Raw genomic sequence first — 17,333 nt, forward strand, 5'->3', positions numbered from 1 at the left:
GGACTGGTGGTCGAATATCGTATATCTACGTGCAGCAACAGCAGCAGAGCACACACCATGTACAAGTCGTGTGCACCTATGTTCATGTATAATATAACAGCAGCGTTGTGATAGTCGGGTCGATTGTTTGTGCTACGCTACATCGCATCCGCGATATCACGCAGGCAATAGCGATCAGTAGCAGGCCCGACGCGACGGCGGACTCCCGCGAGACACCGACACGGTCGAACAGTCGCAGTACACTCGCACAGAGACACGGGTAGAAGCAACACACGCACGCACGTACACAAACACAGGCACACGCAAACATGCGTACGGAAACACGGATAGGGTACAACGCACACACTCGCACGGAAAAGCGTAAAAAGCGAAGAGGTAGTCGTCAGCCATTGCGGCGGTCGGCGTGCCATTGGTCGGCGACCCGCCGCCAATCCAAGCGGAATGGAAAACGGACCGAGCACACCCGAGCCCTCTTGCCACCGGAGGGGGAAGACAGACTCGTCGTCGCGGTCACCACCACCGCACTGCCGGCCGTCAACGACACCTACCTCCACCGCCGCCGACGCCACGGACGCGGTGCGACCCGAACCCGACGGCGGCGCGAACGAGCACGCGCGCGCGCAGACCCTCTCACCGGTGCGAGAGCAACAGCAGTCCGTACGTGCGTACCGTGCCCGTCGTTTTTCTGTCGCCGTTCGTCGGTTACCGCCAACACCAAACCAGTGCGTCTCGTTGTGCCATCGCGTACGGTGTTTTTCTCTGCGTGCGTGCGTGCGTCCGCGTGTCTGCAAAAGTTCATCTATGCTTGTGCGCGTGTGTATAATACGATTGTGTGTGTGTGTGTGTGTGTGTTCGTCGTCGTTTAAGTTGCTTTTGTTTCTTTCCTCTTTGGCCGGCACCTTCGCGGTCCGCATACTAGATTTCGCGAGAATTTTCTCGTATGTCGACCGCGCGACGTACCGCCGTTTAGCGCGTTCGGATTTATGTTGCGCCGAAAAGTGCACGTCGTCTTATCTCGTCGTGTCGTGTACGACCGTTCAGCGTTAGTCCGCATCGATTTCGGACGAAAATGTGAGTCCACAGCATTATAAATATTAATATAAAATTCATAACAGGTACCTACATATAGTATGATAAAAGAGCACGAACGAACGGGGCGGGAACGTCAAGTCACACTTTTTATTCAAAGACTCCTGAATAGCGATTTAATTTTCGCTGAACACTGTATACTCGGTAGGTACATACTTTGAACTAGATATCGAGTTCTACTCAGTGCTAACCAACAACCAACTTCCAAGTTGAATTGTACTTCTCGAAATTCGATTGTTCATATTTTATTAGTATATTCGCCTGTGTATAAACTTTTTCATCCGCGCAATATCCTGAGCGTAAATGGGAGATATACATGAATGCACTTTTATGCATTTTGTAGTAGTCGGCTTCGATCGACCGATTTCTTCATACTTCATACACTTAATGTAAATTTATATTAATACTACACATGCGGATATATTCTGAAACTGCCTTATATTTTCAATAACCCTCCTTAAAAATCATGAACGATATCTAATTCCGTTATTCACTATCCTTTTGATTTATCTTATCTATATAATTTATTTATACTTACTGTTTATTTTTCAAAATTGCTTTTGATTTTGTGTTTTTACGCTTTTTAAAATAATTAACTTCACGCAATATACTGAAAGGTAGATATAATTCATCCAGTGCCTCCGTGTACGATCGTTAGGTTAGTATAGGTAAGGTTGGAAATATTAACTATAAACTATGATAGATTATGATAGAATCTCAAAGTATTTGGTTTTGATGGAATAAGTGCCGTTTTCAAAATTTTGAATGTTCATAAAGTTTATATTGTTAGGCGTTATTATCTGGTACGAGTTATAGAGTTTGAAAGTAAACTCGTACAATATACTAATATCTACTATTTATGATTTTACCAATTACCTATTTAATATTAAAAATAAAGTTCAGAAAAAATTAGAAGCTCCCAGAATCCTGCAGATTGCGGTGATGCATTCACTGACCACGAATACGGGTTTTCTAAGGATTTTTATGGATTCGTATCTATACTCAAGACATTTTTTGCCGACATTCTTATCCTTATAGTGTTCTATACTCCACGGTTGAGTATTACAATTAATTCATGTAATATAGAATTCAGATAACCGTGAAAGAGTGTGAGAAACTTTTTGCAATTTAGTTATTTCTTATATTAGTTTATTATTGAGTGTATTTTATAACGATTTACTAATACTGTATATGACGACGGGTAAAGTATGCATTAGTCCATTTTCAAAATCTTTGATATCAATTATAGGTTGTGATAGAATGGCACTTATACTATCCTAAATCCTAAATTTTTCTTAAAAGTCACATATGTTTATAATACGTTAGTAGTTATAATAAATTGGAAAAAAACATTTTTCAAAATATCCATTCTTGTTATTTGCTTTACTTTGCCTATGGTGCACAAAAATATATCACTACATAATATGGTAGTATATATAAATAACATAATATAATAGTATATTTAAGTAAACGACATAAAAGATTAATATTATGATATTCAGCATGTAACTGTATGACATTAAAGTTTATACGTACATGGCTAAACTCCCGTTTAAGGAAATTAACATTTTTAATTGTCTATGTATATTCCATGGGAATATAAAACAATAATAGATGTAGGTATTTCAACAAAGAGTGTAAAAATAGACATGGCTTGTTATAATAATCTATATCAATAATCTATTATTTTACATTGTCTTTACAATATAGTTTTATAAATAACTATTGTGTCGTAGTTTACCTGTGTATTTATATAATACCTGAAATAATTGCCAGTATTGATGGGTATATCTAATATTACCCATGGGTATTTATAAATGTTATACATAACAAAACAATCTGATATACAAATGGCTATAGCCAAAAATAAAGTTGTGGTAAATTCAATTATTTTATACTTATTTAATCTAAACATTATGAGATGTTATAAACATATGTAATTGTATACTTCTACTAAATTTTCATTTACTTATAACAGTTAACATTAAAATCAAAATCCCGTAATTTGATTTTATGTTTCTCGAACGAATAAAAATGTTCATTTATACGATTAATTTAGTTCTCACCTTTAGTTGAAACAGGTTGAGTTTAACAATTTAACAAAACAATGCGAACCATGTTTTTTTTTATTTCAAAAAGTATTATAGAAATAGAAAATAAAAAAATAAATTAGTATATTAATACTATTGATGCTTAATTTTGTATTTTTCATCGATTATAAATTATAGTAATATACTTATGTCTGTGTTATAATTTTTACCACGAATATTGGAAATATAAGTATAAACTTTATAGTGACGCATTATTATTTAAATTTATTCAATAAGAATAACAGATACCTATATTTTATAGTAGTAAATATAGTATTATGTTAAACTGTAAAGCAATTGAAATTATTACATTTTGATACATATATGTTTGTATTTATGTTAATATATTAGTTTTCATTGTGAGGGGAAAGTTTAATGTTATATTCCTATAATAAAAATCGTTGTTAAGATTTTCTATTTTAGATAATCTAATAAATTGATTTGATAAAAATGTGTAGGTTGTTATAGTTACTTTTATACAAGATTAGTCAAACAGAAATATATTTCTATATTGTTGATAGATATATAGATAGATGTTGGTGTTATCTGATTCTTATAATTATAAATATTTAGTTGGCAAATATTTAAGTATAAATGCTATACGCTTAACTGTAATTTTATTTGCGAGTATGATAATAATAATAAAAAAAAAAAAAAAATTATTAAAAAAAAATTGATTTTAGAAAAGAAAGTTTTTAGAAGAACATTTTACCGATCTGTATCTAACGTTTCAAAAATTTTATACTTATATTTATAGTTATTAATTATTGTATTAGATAAAACTTTCTATTTGTAACGGAAATTGTTTTAAAACCGTACCAATGAATCGCGACAGTGTCACATATAGATTACCAGCAGAATAATAATTGTTATCGTAATGTACTCGGCGCACGCATTGAACAAAATTTGTTCTAATCGACCGAAGACAACATTTAATGTTGTCTTCGGTTGATTGGGTTTCCTATGCACAATGTGTACCGTTGCTCAGTGTGCATATTAGGCTATTTATTATTTTATTTATTTACATTTTTAAAAAATAATATTGTAATTTGAAAAAACTAGACGTTCACATTTTAACCATAAAGAATAGATTAATTTGTGTTTAAGCAGGTGTTAAAACTTAAAAGCTTGGAATAACGATGAAAGCGTGTATTTTATTTTCTTAATTAAAAAGAGAAAATGTTTTATTAGCATCTTGTATACATAGGTAAATAAATGTTGATGGAATATTGATCGAGTAAACTATTTTCTTCGTACCTATTAAATTACATGTAAATACATTGAATATCGATTAGAAGTTCGTGACCTATCCCGCTTACGATACTTCCATCGTACGAAAGGTGTCTACATATGCATGCAGATAATTTTTCGATCGCATGTCATCTTAGAACATCAATCAGTTTTCAACCGTAAGACACAAATTATACAATATCACTTGAGCTATGTTTGTGGATCACTTTAAAATAAAAATACAATTAATTAACGTAATCAGGACGTTAATTAGTATAGGATAAACCAAACATAGTTAATCTAAATCTAACGAGGGAAATAGTGACTTAATCCAGATTTATAAGATTTATAACACTACTTGCGTGACATTATTTCACAGTCATTAATTACTTAAAAAGTTTCTTTATATTTAAATAATATTCATAAAAATTTAATATATTTGGTTTCTATGATTTAGATATTTTACTGAGTTTAATTACTTAATTTATTTTCATTTAACCTAAACATAAGATTTAATATTAAATTATTTCTATTTTGTATTTAAAATCGTATAAAATAATAAAATTTTATAATAATTAAATAGTAATAAACATTTTAAGTTCACTAAAATAATAAAAACTAATAATTTAATATAACTTTAAAAAACTAAATTATAAAATTTTGGAATAATTTGAAGTAAAATCATTTAATTATAGAGATATAAATATATAAAATATTTCTAATAGTAGTATACAGATTTCTTTGCACCTTACGGTCATTGGAATATTAGAGGAAAAATAGGTAATAAGGAATAATGTGTTAAAATGATAAAAACTAAATGTAAATTTTAAACGATAAGTGTTACGTTTATTTGGCCAAGTAAAATAAAGGGTTCATAAAAATAAATAGTTATCTCTAATGTATAAAATAATTTCTAAAACTGCACGTAAAATATCGACAACATTTAGACCACATTAAAACTGTACGTTAACCGCTATAATTACGTAAAATTAAACGTCGGTGAAAATATTTGATAAGTCATAAACTCGTATAACTATATAGGCACTGTTTTATATTGCTGCAATGTATTTTTTTATGCGTTGTCAAAAACAAATTACCCTCTATTGCACGCGATTTCTGATAAAATATTAAAATTTTTACGAAATGATCATATTAAAAATATTGTATGGCATATAAATATACAATAACTGTGAATATAATTTAAAAACAGCAAGACGAATAATGTGATGACTATATATGATATATATATGTTAATAAATTATAATTACAATACATTTACAATTTGACTCGATGTATTTATACAGCACACATACACATAGAATATAGTATATAGACTAAATATATGAGTAACAGAAAATGTGGCTTGTACTATTTACTAAAAACAGCAAAATCGTTGGTATAGACAAATTAAACGTAAACATACATTTAATATGTATAATTACATTTTTAAATTTCAACCTAAGTTTTATTTTCAGTTATTTTCGTATTTTTATTATTAACTTTTTGGCTGGTTGGTATAATTACCCACGTTAAAAGTTTCTTGTTTCTCTTTTTTTTTAATTTTAACATTTAATTATTAAATTTCAACGAAAGGTTTCATGTTAACTCAGTCCTTTTTATATCGAAAATTTAATATTTACAGTTTTTTAGCTTCATTATAATTTTTATTTGCGTCAGTGCATTTTAAATCTAAAAGAAACACTGGAAAAACATAAACTATTTAACTAAGAAAATTTCTTCTTATAAGCATATCTTAAGTTTGTAATTCTTTTAATAAATCAAATCATATTGCGATATAGGTATAAAAATACGAATATGAGACTAATCACCTATGTACATTTGTTCTAATATATTTCATCCAATAGATTATAATATATTTCCCTTCCGTATATTTGTTCAGAGTAAAAAAATAAAAAAATAAAATAATGACTATTATTTTTATTAAATTTTTTAATATTAAGTTTATGTCTAATACACACAATTTAATTATATTCCTTATAATATTCAATTATAAATTTAAAAACCTTCAATAATTATTATAGATCACGGTTTTTTGATTGTAGTTTCTGTTAAAATTTGTTTTTTGTTAAAATTAATATTAAATTGTTGTTTCAAGACTCAATTTCAACAAAATTAACAATCTCAAATACTTTTATTGTGCGTGAAACACTTGAATATATATCAGACGAATGCGATTATAATGGTTGCACTACACCCATCCATCCTATTGACCTACACCACAGTTTTCACTATGTCTTACGGTTGCTGTACGTCTCGGAAAACCGGGATTGTCACCGGTTTTGGACTTCGCGTCCTGGTGTCCCGAAAAATGTTTTTGGGACGTCCATATGTCCCGGCTTAGACGATTAGAAGAAATGTGATATTGTTTAATTTTTAATTTCGACCATTTTATCTCAAAGTACATTTTTAATCGTAATCGATTAACAATATATAATAAAAATATAATTTGTAATTTACACATTTAAATATATAATATATTTTATTTGACAAAAAATGTTTTAAATATTATATTGCTGTATACATAACTTTTTTATGGGGGGGGATCATTTGCATAAAAATCATTATTTTTATTTTATGATTATTTTTTTTTACGTTTCTAACGCCCTCACACTAAAAACATTATTTTATAACATTTAAAAAAAGGCCTAGGGGAAATCTGACCTCCACATCCCCTCTTGTATACGCCACTGATCCTCTCAATATATTTAGAGTTTTATAAAAAGTATATAACTCAATATTGTGTATGTGTTGTCCCGGTTTCCCCTTATAAATTTATGGAAACTCTACTATGTCTTACTCTCACCGTATGTATTTAGTTGTAGATATCTCGTGTATAACGGTTAGGTTAGGTTTAGTGCATATACACTCGTGGTCATTGTATATAATACATACTCGTACAATCCATTATAATATATATACGTACTAAATGTTATAACGGTGATTGTCTTAGAAACCCTATTGCTCACATGAAAATTTAATATTATTATTATTATTACCATTATCATCATGATTGTATACCGTTAAACTGTAAAGCTCTGAACCAGTGGTTCTCAAACTGGTTCACGTACCCCTTGGGGGTACTCGAGATTTTTCAAGGGGTACGAGTCTGGCCAACAAACCTTTAGATTTAAATTATGTAGAAAAGGTTGTTCAAGTTTAAAAGTAAATATAGAAACAAGTTAAATGTTGTAGATGATTTAATATTGTATTTAACTAAATTAGAACCCAATCAGGGGTGCTAAGAAAAACAAGCTAAACCTTCTTACTAATTTTTTTTGAAAGTAAGCTCTTTTTGTTTTTAACATTTTTTGCGTATTAGTTTTTAATAAAATAAAAATATCATCAAGTTTTTAAATTTTTTTATATTTATTTTAGTTTTTCTAACTAAGAAGGAGTACCCGAAAAAGTTTATTGATAAAAAGGGGTACAGTGCTTATAAAAGTTTGAGGATCCCTGCTCTTAACAAACGATAAAACCATTATATATATTTTACAGACTTATACGTAGCGTCAAGGTTAATACCGAGGATCGGGTAAACTAGATTAAAATAGACAACACGGACACGTCAAAAGCCGCCGCCACGGTACTTCACGTCGTGCTGTCGTATAGATTAGAATTGTGATGGCCGTGACATTCGGTCAGTGGACGAGTCACTACACGCGCGCAGCGCCGACACCGTTAGTTGCTTGAGGCGCCCCCAAAACGGAGTACGTCACGGGGACGGGGCCATGCGGCGCCCCCCCAGCACCTTACCATCAGCCCCTGATAGAGCATCACCAGAACCACGTACAACATCACCAGCTGGTGTCCGCGTCCAACGGACAGTTACGCGGTCAGTCCGGTGCCGTCCCTATGGCTGTGGCCGCGGTTTCAGCACCGCCCGTCCAGCCCGTCAACCCGCTGAGCACCGTGTACGCGACGAAGAGGCGGCGGCGTAACGGAAAGAGGTATGTGTCTACCACCTGTATATTGTAATTACCTATAAAATTATTATTTGATTATTTTATTTTCAAAACAACAGTATTTTTCTTTATCAATTTATTAGTTATTAAACAATTCGTTGTCGCGAGTATAAGTTGAAATTAATCTTTTTACATTAATTAATCATTTTTGTAAAATTATGCAATGTTAATTTTATATTTAAAGAAGGAGAAAAAAATTCCAAGATAAGGCGTGACATAGAAATGGATGAATGATATTGTTGCATTGGTCTTTTAAACTTGGAACCAATAATGTACCATTTCTGTTGAAAAATTGATTCCTAGTGCAATTTGATCAGGTTATATTTCTAAAGACGATTGATATTTAAGTAGAACTAAGTTCCTTAATAAGGTTGCTTAAACTTTTAATAAACTACAAAATGTCTACAAATTTCTAAGTACTCAATAAATGTTTTAAGTAGCTACGATTAATATTTATAGATTAACAGTGAAATAGCTAATATCGTTTAATGGAAATACGTTGACATACCAGATTTAATATCGTTGATGTTACTCTATTAAAAAAACGTAAAGTTAAGTAAATATAGTTTTTGACAATAAAACTGGAGTATTATCACTACCATGTGTGTATCTATTATACTCGCTTAAGTGTATCCTACGCTCGCAAAATAACTACTTATTACCTATGGCCATATATACAAATATAATAAACTTGCGCGTATAGAACTATAAACGTGATTTAATAGGATAATACGTGAAGGAAAAAAAATTAATCCTGCGAATGTAACTTCACGCGCCCAATGTATATACGCATAGTCACTGCGACGTAAAACGATATAACCTATAGGTTATATATTATAATATATGACTATCATGTGTACCTATGTATAATGTATAAACGTATATATTTACATTTGTTTCGGTGACCACGGCGCGCGAATGGCTTCCAAAAGGGTATCTGTTCGTGTGACGTGTGCGTATATATGTACAACAACACTATTATGCGTGTTTTTTTTCCTTTGAATAATGTCAACAATACTGGCGTTTTTTCACTTCTCTTTGCTCTTAAACGTTGATCGATATAAATCGGACACGCTTGTACATATTTAATATTTATGTTTTGTGCGCATCTATATTTATTATAATATACAGTGGGCGCCACGTGTGTTTATGTAATTGATGCATTTCGTACTCTCAGTATGACGTCACTAGCTCCATTACCGGAGATTATGTTACACCGGTAACTTCTATAAACGCGTACAACGGGCGCGAGCGCACAAGAACAACAACACACAGTGGATCCGGACCGGTAATGTAATGTTTGTCCATCACGCAATCCGGCGCGGTCGACGCCGAGCGGACCTGCCACACTGGCCACTCGCGTAAAACATAGTACGTAATATACCTATACGCGCGCGTGCATTATACCCGTGAACCGGGACTGTCCCTCGCGATTCCGACCCTCCCGTTTTCGGTCCCTCGTCGGTAGACTCCTTTCCCCACCCTAAGGCTCGTCTCATGTACCCGCCTTCCATAGCCAAAAGTAATGATCAGTGGTCAATCCTTACCAGTCGCGCACAGCGCCCTTCGTCTAAAACATTAAATATATACATTTATATATACACACATACATACGCTTGTTACATCGTATGAGTATATATGTATTGTTAGCTAAACCCGCGATGCGAGTGTATAACGCGCAGGGACGGATTTACGACTTACAGGGGTCGCTTCCCTCTGCCGGTCCCATCGTAATAACTTGTTTTCACTTCGTCCGCGCGTCCGAACTTTTCGTTTCGTATGTACAGTTCATGTATTTATATATATTTATGTGTGTGTGTGTGTTTGCAAGGAGAATAACAATTATGGAGTAATGTTTTTTTCGAAAATTAAATTGCAATCGTGAGAAACGAAAATAAATTTGATTTTCCGATTCTGATGCGGAAAATAATTATTGTAGTTGCTGTAATAGCCGTAGGCAAAATACAATCGGTTTAATATATGATATTCTTCGAGAAACATATTTATGTGAATGGACTATGTTAAGGTTTGCAAATGAAATTTTATTAATTCAATTATACTCTTGCAATTAATCTTTTCATTTCGAAAAAGTAAAAATGTTGACAGTTATTGAAATTATTTAGATTGGTGTATTTGTTTGATAATATTTAGGGTACGAGTAGCACGATTAATGTGTCAATCCCAAGGATTCGTTCTAAAAGATTAAAATTATAACAATTAGTTTGATAATATTCTTATTAATTCTTTTGTAAATAAAATCAAAACTTTAGTACTCTAAAGTACTCTAGGTTATCCGAGTCATTTGTTATCAGGAAGTGTACAACTATAAATCAATTAATGTTTCTTGTGTGGAAAATTTGAATTACCCACTAAATTAATAGTACTATTTTTATTGGTATTTTTCGCACTAGCTAGTAAATTTATATTTTTGATTTAATATGAAATATTTATATTACATACATAAATTGATGCGAGAAAAAACTGATAGATACAACAAGGGACTAGGTAAATTGGGTACTTTTTGAAATCAGTAAGTTAAGTCCTGGAGAAAAAAAGTTGTAGACAAGGAGTTAAAACGGGTTACAACCCGGTTTTGAAACTCGGGGTACTCGGAAAAAATTTAAAGCGGGTATGAACCGAAACCAGAAAATGATGTGAACTCGGTTTTTACCCAAAACTCAAACCCGGAGAAAAATTAAATCAAGTTTCAACTCAAACACCAGAGTTTAAATTAATATTGAAATGTAATGTAAAATGTTAAGCCTTGAACTAATTTGATACAAAGAAAAAAAAAATAAAGCGTTTATCTTTACTTTATTTTCGGGAACGTAAATGGGAAATGAAATGTTAATTTTTAATTTCAATTCATCAATGCTGACGATATCGGTAGCTTAGAAAATCTCCAGTTTATTATTAAATAATCTACGCGGAAATCTTTCTTCAACCATTCTATAAACTATTATGTTAATCAAATATAATAAATAAATAAAAATTTTAATATTACACTGTTTTATTTTACTATCTCTTCTTAGGTACATTCATTTTATAGTGTACCATATTATTATTAATATTTCATTTGTATGTGTTTTTCATGCCTAAGATTCCTATAATTATTTAATCCTGCATACTTAATTCCACTTACCAAAATATTTTAAAATAGACCTAATAATGTGAATGCCACATATGAATAACTAATAATTTTTAGTTATTTTTTGTATTTTTCAATAATTAATTATATGAAATACATTTTTAAGCTATTTTTTAGCCTTAGCAGTACAGTTTGGTTTATCATAATGTCATAAATCATTAGAAATTAATTTCATTACATAAATAAAATTATCTAGTAGTTTTGTATAAGGATTTTATTAACATAAATACCATTAAGAGTTTATGACTAGAAAATTAAAATTAAAAATGATTGTAATATGTAGTACTTAATTTTTGTAATATTTAAATTATTAATTAATTAATTTATTTTTTTAATTTAATATTTTTTTAATATTTATGTAAAATGTAATACTTATGTAATTAGATGACTTTGGTTAAATTCAATCTTAGGTACTTGTATTTTCTACAAAAGGAGTAGTTTTCTGAGGCTTCAGAGAAAACTCCTTGAAACCACCATTTCTGCCTAGCAAAATTATGATGTACCTTTCTATGAGAATAAGAAAAAATAAAACGCAGTTTTAACCCGTTAATTGAAATCTAAGACTAAATTATATCCGGTTTTATCCCATTAACCAAAACCTGATAAAACATAAAACCTGGTTGTAACCCAGCAATCGGAATCCGTGAAAAGTCAGCCTACTTTAACTCCCTGGTTGTAGGTAAGTTAAGTACCGGCTAATAATCTGATTTTTTTTCAACGATAAAATATCAATGTAATCATTGATTACGCCTAATTAAGATACGTATATTATACGGGCGTGAACATATATAATATATAATCATATATAAATTATGTTTAGCATATTATTGTGTATCAGTTATCACCGATTTGTATGATGGTTTTTTTTTTTATGGATATTTAGCGATTTTATAGTAGATATTTGTATTTTTTCAGCTGATGCTAAATTTCCCCCAAATATTTGGTCTCAATTTTCTACTACCACCGTACGTACAACCAATAGCTGTGAATCATATAATATATATCATTTACGATTAATCCGTCAATTTTACAGTTCACATCTTAATATTTTTAACTATGTGGACGGATTATTAGAAATACAGTTAGGGACACAAGTAAAATTACGAAGCACAAACCAAAAAAAGAAAAATATGCTTGATAAAGAACATAACCTAAGGGAGCAAATTACAAAGTACGTTAATAATATGATTACCCGATTTGAGTTTGTTCAATCCATAATCCGTTTTATTTAAATTTTTACCAAGTGCATAATTTATAATTAATTTTTTTCATTATTTTTTTAATTTATTTTTATATTTTATATTTTTACAACATGCAAATTTTAATTATACTTTTTTGTATATATATAATAAAATAAATTTGTTTTTGCGGGACCCAATTGACCCATAAAAAGTTATTTGGGACCCAATTTACCAACTCCCGGACACAATTTAAAAGTTATATTAAACGTTAACATTTTATTTATAACATATAAAGAAATATTCTTAATCTTTATTTCATTCAGTCGAAAAATAGATATGCGTTTATAGTAGTATTACATTATAATGTCAGCTTTATCAATTTTTGAAATGGATACCACCGACGTCCTCCAACTATACAATCATCCGTGTTGTATATATACATTTATATATGCTCATGAATAACACACACAATATGCCTATATATAAAAGTACATACTTAATATGTTTACGGTTTTGAAACTGATGTACATAACAAAAAGTCACGAGCGCTATAGAAACGTCAAAAGTGATTTTTAATAACAAACTATACAAAAAAAAAAAAAAAATCCAGAACAAACCCGTTGTGTGTATGTTGTGTACAACAGGGATAATTTGAGGTAATTGCTGGGGTCAGAGACGTCTAAAATACATTTAAATTATACGGTTGTCCGGGTTGAACGTAGCCTTTCTCCGATTCGCCGACGTTTTCCGCGTTCTGGATAAAAAAAAAATAGGTAATAATAATAATAGTGAGAGTTTACAGAAAAAAAAAAGAATACATCAAGTAGTGTACGTTCAATTTTTATAAGTGCCAGCAAGTGTGTATGTATGTGTTTATGTGTGTAAATTACTTGACAGGTGAAACTGTATTCTATACGTGGACGCATAGAAATTTATTACGCAAATTATCGTCTTTTGTTGACGTGCATTCGAGTAGATTACGTATGTTTTAATATATACCCTGTGAATTATAGGTATATATATATATAGGTATATATATATCGAATATTTTAACTCGCAAATTCCATTGTATAGATGTATTTGTATTGAATAGTATGCTATGTATTTTGACAGTCCGCACGGTGGGCAGCTCACTTGTAAATAAATGTTGTTTTTTCTCTATTGCCATCGCAGTCATAATTTTATGTTGTTTACCGAGACCTATCCATTGATGAATAGTTTTGCGAGACACGCGTAGAATAGAAATTACGTTTCTTTAAAAGTGGATAAACCTGGTTTCAACACTTTTAATGACTTAATTTGAATTTATTCGCATATTATTCGTAGCGTATTACTATATATATATATATAGCATATGCATTAAAACTATATTTTGCTCTAATTATATAACAATGGAGTTGTTTTTTTTTTATTATCGTTATTTTTTTACCGGACGCCACAATTTTGACGTATGACAGCTTTTGACTGTTTGGAAAAAACAACGATAACTGTGAAAGGTATTTATTACGCCAGTCTGCAAGTAGTTTCAAAACGTGTTCACAATGTGAACAGAATTTCTGTTAGGATTGGATGAACCCGATTATTATACGTGATTCTAGCCTTTTGGTGGGGTTCTATAGCGACACATTTATCACAAAATTACTATAGAGCCAATACATCTTCTATTTTGGAGTTTTGACTAATACATCATACCACTTTGTAGTAAGATTTGTAAATTATTTTATTTTTGTTTATCAAATTAAGTTTACGGTAATTAGAAAAAAAATTAAATTAATTTATAATAAAACGGAAATTTAAAAGTTTATGAAAATATTAAATGCCATATTAAATAAAAATTTCTAATTATTTATTATTGTTCTCTTAGAATTACAATTAAAATATTAACAAAAACATACAAACATATCATGTAGGTTATATATTGCACAATACACTTGATTTTATGAAGATAGAATTACTAGTTAGTGAATCAAATAACAAATATAACAATAAATTAAGTTAATTTTTAACTAAACTTTAATTAAATTGGCTATGTATAGTGCATTCTAAATATAATATATAATTCATAAGTATTTCATTGTATAGTATTGAATCCAATTGTTTTTACTTATATTAATTTCAGTTATTTGATGCTTGTAAACATAAACTGAAGAATGGACTCAATAGGTATATAATTGTACTTTTACTATTAGTGTTTGTTTGTCGTATAAAAGTAACATTGATGGTTGGAAGTATATGTACTTACACCATATTAGTTTTTGGTTGGCTTCACACTATGTTGGCTGTATTTACTGTGACATGAAAAATTATGAATCAATGGTGTTCTTCTAATATTAAGCTTACAATATTATATTATGTGTGTTCGAACTAAAGAAGAAGAAAAAATTAACATAGACTTTCATTAAAAAATTAATTAAGGCATGTAAATTATAATTACCGTTTTGTATTGCGATGCTTAGCATATACAAGCTTATGTAAGCACATTATCATAACTTATATTACATTTATAATAAATATTTATGTATATTTAATTGTCAGTTCTACTTTTCTTTTGTTCAAGAAATATTATTTTTACTATGAATTAGAACGTTGTTAAAATTTTTATTATATTTTTTTATCGTACATGTACCTTTCTATATCAAATTAAATAATTTACATAAAATTAAAGTCTAAACCTGGTATTTCTGATATGGATGAAGTCTATATGTCTACCTACTCACTTTGATGACCCAATGATTATTTTTTTAATACATTTTTTACCAATATCTTGGTTTATTCAAATTATTTTTAGAATATTATATTAAATGTTAAAATAATCTCTCTACAATATAGTGGTATTTTTTTGCAAAATTGTCATGAACCTCAAGGTATCGCATCGTTTTTGCACTTGTCGGGCGTTTTCGACGATGAGTTATCGAAAAAAAAGGGTGTGACATCGATTTGTAAGAATGTAATAGATCACTACAAAATAAACAGTGGTGATAGTAATTTGTTATCAATTAACATATAAGATCATATTACGTTATATAATATTTACTAATTAAGGTAATTTATTCCTATGTACACCGTACATCATAGTATTTAATATCATTAATCATAATTAACTTTTTAGTTCCGATTTGTCTGTGTAAGAACATGTTCGAAAATGATTTTATAAATTATTTTGGAACATCAATATATAGTGGTAGTTAATTAAGATATTTGATATTTGAGTAAATAAATTACAGTAAGTTAATAAATTACTACCGCTTGTCAACAAACATTACTATGTTATTGACCCTTTAGGTCTTAATAAATATCTATTGACCTTAGTTGCAGTTTGTTTATTGAATCTATGCAAAGTCATTGATAATATTATGTCGGTGAATATCGTTATTTAATTTCGTATGGCTTGATGTTTAATGTTTTTAAATTGGTTTCAGAATATTATTCTTTGCAGCGGGCTGTCAAATAACCCTATATAACCTTATAGGCCAATAAACCGATAGATGCTATGTGTGTAAAATGTGTAAAGGGTTAAGTCGCTGACACGTGTCCGAACTTTATGGATATTTTGCTCCAGAACAATGGTTAATGGAAAAAGTATATTTGTTATATTATGTTCCTATATATATAAATATATATCCACATTTTTATTCACTGCTGTCGGATTACGAACCTAGCGACAGTTACAAACACATTAGAGTCATAAGACATAATTGTACCTTTATCGTTTTGTTTTTTTTAAGGGTAGCGATTTCCTGCTTTTAAGCTTGTAATCATTAGGAAGTGTATAAAATACACTGTGTTGACCACACTTCGAGGTTTCAAAGGAGTTTGAATTGATTATATGTATATAATTTTGAAATCTAGTTTGTTTTAAATGTGGCTGTATGTAATCTGCGACATAATTACAACTTTTCGTAATTATACGATAAACGTATAAGTGTTATCGTATCGGTATATAGTATATATATATAAAATTAATTGTTGTAGTTTGTATAATGTATCTTATCGGTATTGTCCCAGATTGTATAATGTTAATTTTTTTTTCGGCGCAGTTTACATATCGACATTTAGAAAAGGTATTTTTTTGTCACAGTTTACTATCTCCCATAAATTTCGATCTAGGACAAATGGACGTGGCTGTTTGGACGTGGGAACATATGGACGTAAAATAAAAATATATAAAAATCAGTAAATAAAATAAATAAGTTATTTATATTTATTATAATATGTAAATTTTAATGTCAAAAATATTCATTTAAAAATCTTCACCATCGCGATTTAAATTAATTAATGACATCATACATGTACACTTGAATGCTATTTGTATATGGTTATTGATGTGTATTGTGTTTCGTGTATGACCGTGTTTAGATAAAGTGTGATAATTATTACAAGTTATAAAAACCAATAAGTTATATATATTGATATAAAAGGTACCTATTATTGCCAAAACGATAAAATTCGATAGGGTTTGATATTATAATACGATCCATTAGTTATATTATGAACATAAAATATCAATGGTTTTATAACTTATAAATACATACATATATATATATATATATTTGACGTCCATTTGTCCCCATGTCCAAACGGCCACGTCCAAACTGCTACGTCCATTTATCCC

At 30.1% G+C, this 17,333-nt stretch overlaps 1 protein-coding gene across 5 annotated transcripts in view; it reads left to right on the top strand.

The window, feature by feature from the left end:
• The first annotated feature begins 508 nt into the window (after positions 1–508).
• Positions 509–17,333, top strand: part of LOC112685429 (aryl hydrocarbon receptor protein 1-like) — a 69,155-nt gene continuing 52,330 nt past the window's right edge. Inside the window, exons 1-2 of one of the 5 annotated variants that reach the window (XM_025557302.1) lie at positions 509–1,071; positions 7,926–8,377. In XM_025557302.1, the coding sequence (XP_025413087.1) occupies positions 8,283–8,377 (95 nt within the window). In that variant the 5' untranslated portion in view covers positions 509–1,071; positions 7,926–8,282. Of the gene's footprint in view, positions 1,072–1,130; positions 1,234–7,925; positions 8,378–17,333 lie in introns of those variants that run through there. The other 4 variants (XM_025557304.1, XM_025557305.1, XM_025557303.1 and 1 more) reach the window with 4 other exon arrangements.

Source organism: Sipha flava, unplaced genomic scaffold (genome assembly GCF_003268045.1).
Source record: "Sipha flava isolate LNK unplaced genomic scaffold, YSA_version1 276_pilon_pilon, whole genome shotgun sequence".
In the NCBI taxonomy this organism is placed as follows: Eukaryota; Metazoa; Arthropoda; class Insecta; order Hemiptera; family Aphididae; genus Sipha; species Sipha flava.